This window comes from Cyprinodon tularosa, unplaced genomic scaffold (assembly GCF_016077235.1).
Source record: "Cyprinodon tularosa strain WSP-4 unplaced genomic scaffold, ASM1607723v1 ctg1206, whole genome shotgun sequence".
NCBI lineage: Eukaryota > Metazoa > Chordata > Actinopteri > Cyprinodontiformes > Cyprinodontidae > Cyprinodon > Cyprinodon tularosa.
Genome location: NW_024038011.1, coordinates 3,966 through 10,284, shown reverse-complemented (window position 1 = coordinate 10,284; position 6,319 = coordinate 3,966). Strand labels below are relative to the sequence as shown.

Below are 6,319 nucleotides of genomic sequence, written 5' to 3'. Positions count from 1 at the left end.
TGGCCAACCTCCTGAGCATCATTGTTCACTTTAGGCCTCCTCATAGGTAAAATTAGGGTTCTCCTGGCCACCAGGCCATCCTCCATACCCAAAGCATGTTTTCCTGCAGCCTTATGGCCAACTGAAGTCATTACACTGGCTCCCTTTAGCTCAGAGAACAGACTTTAAAATCGTCAGTCTATAAATCTATGAATACATAACAGATTTGTTGTCAGTACATCAACCTCCCAGACCGCCCAGGTCTTCTAATTCAAACCTATGCTGTACGTACACACAGAACAAGAACCGAATATGGAGAAACATTTAGTTCCTATGCTCCTCTTATCTGGAACAAACTCCCAGAAGACTGTAAAGGTTCTGAAAGCCTGAGTTCTTTTGAGTATAAGTTAAAACCTATTTATTTAGAACTGCCTTTGACTGTTAAAGTTTACATTTTAACTGAGGTATCAATAGTTTTTGGTCCAACTGTGTTATTTGCGTTAGTGCCTGCTTTTATTATATTGTTAATCTTACTTGCTTTTATTGTCATATTTAAATATATATATATATATATATATATATATATATATATATATATATATATATATATATATATATATATATATATATATATATATATATATATATATATATATATATATATATATATATATATACAAAAATTTTAAGAAAAGGGAAAAAATATAATCTGTCAGAGGGAGTTTTTTTTTTCTTTTATTGGAATTTCTAAAGAAAGTTTAGTTTAAAACTCTTAGAAAGGCCCGCTTGTGGTCCACGGGTCGCTTGGGATCCCCTCCCCGGAAGTGGGTGTTGGAGTCGCCGTCATCACACCAGTCAGACCACCGACGACACGGAGTCTGCTGCTGGGATGAGGCTCAGCACCGGAGAATCACAGGGATTGATCCAGTTCCGAGGTTGAACACATTCTGAGTGAAAACGCCGCGGAGAGATCGGATTGTTTTCAGGAGAAGGAAAAACAAACCTGCGCTCCGCCAAGATGATGGAGGAAATAGACAGATTCCAGGTACCGAGCGCGGTGCAGGAGGCAGAGATGCAGTCTGAGATGCAGCCGCTGGTGAGTCTCCGTGGTTGGCTGCATCCGCTGCCTTAATATTATATCACTGCTGTCCGATCATGCTTTTATATTACATACAATTAGATCATAGGAGTGATTACAGGAAGGATGAGGCCTGTGCGCTCGACTAACCCACCCAGGAGTTATGCTGATGTAGTTTGAGCGTCAGCAAGTTTTTTTCATCGGCCCAATAGTAAATGTTAAAAACAAACAAATAAACAAACAAACAAAAACAGTAGTTGAACAGACTCAATAAGGCTGATTCTTTCAGACACAGGGTTCCTTGCTCCTCTGTAGGCACCGTCCGGTCTCCTGCGCAGCATCCGTCGTGAGGCGTAAACAAGCATCCCATCCTGACTCTGCTGCTGCTGCTGCTGCTGGTGCAGCATCAGCATCAGCAGCAGGTTGCTTTTTCCTCCTCACCTCTTAGCACTCTGAAACCAAATATAAAATACTGTTTTGTTAGCCGCATCAGCTCAAAGGGAGGTTTTTAGATCAAATTGAGGACATTGTGCTGGAGATGTGCGCCCCGTGGCCTTTAGCGGAGCCTTGCAATACTGCAGCCTGCAAGGGCGGCCTCCACTGCTCAGTTCCTGCCTGATAAGACCCTCAGCAATCTGATCCGAAATCCGTAGGCGTTCATCGACTTTCATTAGTCACTGGATCCAATGTCGAAACTGAAACAGACTTTTTTCCCCCTCACTCCACTTTAGTTCTGCTCATGCACATTGCCATACAGACTTTATTTGAAATGTTCCAATAAATAACAGATTAAGCAAAAAGTATATAATTTTCTTATTATGTCATACATATTGTGACATTCAATGTTTAATCAACTTATTTCTTTACTTTTTTATCTGTGCTTCATCTATATATATTTTCTTTATTTCTATGCTATTAAAATGATTCACTTTCATTATTAATATCATTTGCTGTATCATTTGTTTTATTATTTGCAATCATGACACAAATCTAGAACTTAGTCTATTGATTGGTGAAAGGTTGCCTGTTTTATCATGAAAGACAGTTGTTTATTTAGGTATTAACCAGCATTGATTCTTCTTTTTTTATTGGCATGTAGCATACAGGCTTTCAAAATACAATGATTTATAATGTGCCTTTGATCAGTTTTGGCTGCTTGCTCTTTGTACAGTTTGGTGACATTTTACTGACAGTAAATTGCAACATATATGACCTGGAGAAGCCAGGACACTGCAAACATTAAGAGAGAACTTAAATAAAGTTATGAGAAGGATTCAGAAGTGCATCTCAATTCCCTTTCTTCTGAAAGTGTTTGCAAATTGCAATTCACAGTTTGCAAAACCCTTATCTGCATGACCAAGAAGTACTTAAAAATCTCAAAGAATCTTGGCAATATGTTTTTATAATGGACTTAAATATATGAATTATCCCCGTTTGGATCAGAAATGTACATTGTGCTCTTCTTTCTGTCCATGGTTTGATTTGACTCCAGGACCCTGCTTCTTCCACTGCCTCAGAGGCAGACTCAGACACCAGAGAGGGAGAAGCTGTCACTATCAACTATAAGCCCTCACCTCTTCAGATGAAAATAGGTATGGCATTTTTGTATGCAGACATCAGCAAAACCCAGTAATAACTTAAACTATAATAATTTGAAAAAAATGGAGACACATCCATGGAGTCTGACTAAAATGTTTGAAATTGAACAATTCTTTAATTTCCTTGAAACCCATTTATGGCTGTAGCTACGAATATCCATAGTTATGTAATGTAGTCATGTAATCATTAGGCCTTTAAAATGCTACGAAATTTTAACGGCTACTTTCAATAATCCAGTTATAGTTCCTTAAATGCCATGAAAATTAATATATCTTAATTTCAGTACCTTGGACAGAGTCTAGTAGTGAATACCAGCACTATCATTATCTGTCAGGTGTTTAGATCCAGAAGAAAGTCAAGCTCAGTTGTTCTAAACACTTCAGAGCTATGAAAAATTGTGAAATATACAGTAAATGAAGTATAACAGGAGCAAAAACCAAAGCCAACCTGGCACAGGGATCCCACGGGATCTGACAACTACTAAGAAAACATTAAATATACTGAGTAGTACAGTTAGTGGTATGAGAAACAAGCGACGAAGGAAGAAAGACATAAAATATAAGGAAAACAAAAGATCATCTGACAAAATGACTGCCAATAAATCAACCCAAGAAATAGAAAGAACAAAAACTAAGAGGGCAAGGACCCATAATTAAGAAACCACACCATCAAAAATTAAAACAAGGATAATGAAAACCTTACAGACCATAGCATACACAGTTCCTGATTTCTGTCTGGTTAGTTTTATCTGACCTAGCATTTCAAAAGATCCTTTAACTCATTCCATCTGAACTTTTATTTCATATCATTACATGGATAAAGCTCATACTGATTTAGTTATGTGTGATGTTAAAGCAAATATCCCTCTTTCACTACAAAAAATAAAAATAAAATAGTTGGATTTAGCTGCAATGAATGTGACATATGAATTGAATTTATTAAAATGATCTTGTTTAAAACTTTTTGTAATGGTTTTATTGTAAACAAAACACTTAAGCAAAAGCTAAAAATAGACATTTACTTAATTATTGGATTTATTAAACAGGGACATACAGGAAATCCCAAAGGAAAACGTGCCATATGTGTTCGTGATTATATGTGTTAAAGCTAATTCCTATCTAGTCCCTGACACATAAAACACACATACTACTTTTGCCATCATAGTGAGGACCATGTGTTGACTTACGTTGACTTCCAATGATTTTCAGTCATTTTCAACTCTTTTTATGTGCTAAATGTAAAACGAACCCTAAACCTAACCATTACCAATGCATACATCACCCTAACCCTAACCCAATTGACACCTTAGCCCTAGACCTAACCATTAGCAAAATAGCACATGAGGACCGGCAAAATGTCCTCACTTTGCAACAACTGGTCCTCAATCTGTTGGTGAAAATGGAAAAATGGTCCTCACTCTGATGGCTGACAGTAAAGAGAACAATGCTGAGAATAGTGGATCAGATTATATCAGGTAAAACTTGAACTTTTTTCAACTTTGTAAAGAAATCTTGAAGCCTAACTTATAAGTTGAACCGTCTTTCAGTAGGCAGCCAAGAGTCATCAGCTTAACAGACATGCTGCTCTTCAGTTATTCATTTTAAATGCTTAGTGTCTATGTTTTGCACTACTGGAAATATTTCCACTCAACTAAATTTGTCTTTCTTGTAAGAATCTAAAAGTGCATATGACTTTTTTCACCTAGCTTACCAGCAGTGCACAGCAACTGAGGCGACCAGGAAGAGGACTTGTGTAAACAAGAGGAAATTCTTGTCACCTTTTCTGATCCATCATTGAAAGTACTTTAAATTGAAATAACATTTAAAATCTGGCATGGATTGAAAAAACTAAATTTGCCTAAATTAAAATGCCTTTTAATTTAGGCAAATGCCTAAACTGAAAATGGCATGTTTCAACGTGTGTCTAAAAAAGGCAATTTATTTCAATCAGATTAAAAATAAGAATGGAAATCTTTCCTCAGTTAGTAAAAGTTCTATTTTAGAATCCAAATCTGCTTTAATTGCCAAATCACAAGAACAAATTAATTGACTTTGTATCCAATTAGCGCACAGTAAAGACATTTTAGACATAGACATAAAGACATAAGCAGGTGATTGCTCTAAAAAAAACTATTTTATTATAAGCACGCATACATACCTACACATCAGCCCAAGGTCAGCCCTGTTGTCCCATTCTTATTAATCATATGTTCTTGTCTCATATGCAGAGAAACAAAGAGATCTGGCCAGGAAGGGCTCGTTAAAGAACAGCACCACTGTAAGTAGTCCGGTTAACCAGCAGCCAAAGAAGAACAACGTCATGGCAAGAACACGGTAAGAATCAGCTGTGGTTGTAGGACAGTAGGAAAAATGAGATTAAATCAAATTGTGAATTAATCCAACCTGATTTGATGAAGACTGAAAAACAAAATATTTCAAAATAGACTAATGTAGAATTTTCAAAGCAACAGATTTGAACAATTTTCTCCTATCTGCCTTAATATTCACAGCTTGTATGTATTTGGAGTTTGTCTCTTTGATTCTTCTGTTGAACGTATAGACAAGCCTTTAAATGTTCTTATCACTTCTGTTTGTCATTTTATTACTTGCCTTTTATCTCGCCACTGCAGGCTGGTGGTGCCAAATAAAGGTTATTCTTCCTTAGACCAGAGCCCAGATGAAAAGCCCCTGGTGGCCTTAGATACTGACAGGTAAATTCACTCAAACACACTGATTCATAAATACACACACTCATATAAATATGTTGCTAAAAAATGTAACATGCATTTGTATTGCAGTGATGATGATTTCGACATGTCTAGATACTCTTCTTCTGGATATTCTTCCGCAGAGGTGAGATGAATGCTTTGCTGCTATTTACCATCCCGTTTCCTTCCATCCTTCATTCCCTCGCCTCAATTCTTTACGGCTGTCAGGAAGCAAAGCATGAAGTCTTTATAAGCCAGTCTTCAGGCATGCCTGTTTAAACCCATCCTGCTTATCCATGCTAATTCTGTAGGTGTCTACTCTCCCTGCAAATGGATGATTAAACTCCGGGTGCACCTGCACGAAAATGTATTTCATGCAAAAAATGCAATAAGATGCTTTATTCTCAGTTCCAACACATCTAAATTTTAAAGCAACTTGTGGTTTACATTTCCATCACAACATTATGTTAATTCATAACATTTTTCCATCTGCAAACAGGCATATGTTTATATTATCTTGCCACTGTATGAATAACAAATGAACAGAACATAAACTGTAGGCCAATTTGGTTTCAATTTTAAGATATAACCTTCAGAGTATGAGTGTGTTTTTCTTAGACCAGACTTTGCATCTATGGTCCTCCCAGTTCTTTGTCCCAGAAACCGTCCACAGTAACAACATCCTGTTAAAGGAGCAATGTCAGACAGAACAACACTTATATTTTTTTTATTCTAAGCCAAGCAGAGAAAGGGTTACAGAAATCAGTGCTGAGATTCTTACCAGTTAACAAACCAGTGACTGCATGAACAAAAAGTCTTACATCTTAAACACATTAGACTTTGATCATCTTTGGTACTCCCCAGACAAAATGGTGTCCACATCCTTTCTCACACATGTCATCAGTAAAGCAGTGTATTAACGCACTGGGTATTATCTGTAATCAGTGCAAAAGTAT

The 6,319-nt window shown here is 36.8% G+C and overlaps 1 protein-coding gene across 2 annotated transcripts; it reads left to right on the top strand.

Annotated features, from left to right (window-relative positions):
- The first annotated feature begins 797 nt into the window (after positions 1 to 797).
- Positions 798 to 5,605, top strand: LOC119776429 (protein FAM219A-like). 2 transcript variants are annotated; one of them, XM_038274828.1, is made up of 5 exons: positions 798 to 1,024; positions 2,550 to 2,649; positions 4,884 to 4,989; positions 5,286 to 5,366; positions 5,454 to 5,605. In XM_038274828.1, exons 1-5 carry the CDS (start codon positions 998 to 1,000, stop codon positions 5,515 to 5,517), a joined length of 378 nt encoding a protein of 125 aa, XP_038130756.1. In that variant the 5' UTR covers positions 798 to 997; the 3' UTR covers positions 5,518 to 5,605. The 2 variants fall into 2 exon arrangements, with proteins under 2 accessions (XP_038130756.1, XP_038130751.1); XM_038274823.1 differs by having other exon boundaries at positions 799 to 1,075; positions 5,454 to 5,604.
- Positions 5,606 to 6,319: the final 714 nt, after the last annotated feature.

Coding starts and splice junctions, on each gene's coding strand:
- LOC119776429 (XM_038274823.1), top strand. CDS start 998: ATGATGGAGGAAATAGACAGATTCCAGGTACCGAGCGCGGTGCAGGAG. Junction 1,076..2,549: donor AGTCTGAGATGCAGCCGCTG/GTGAGTCTCCGT, acceptor ATTTGACTCCAG/GACCCTGCTTCTTCCACTGC. Junction 2,650..4,883: donor ACCTCTTCAGATGAAAATAG/GTATGGCATTTT, acceptor TCTCATATGCAG/AGAAACAAAGAGATCTGGCC.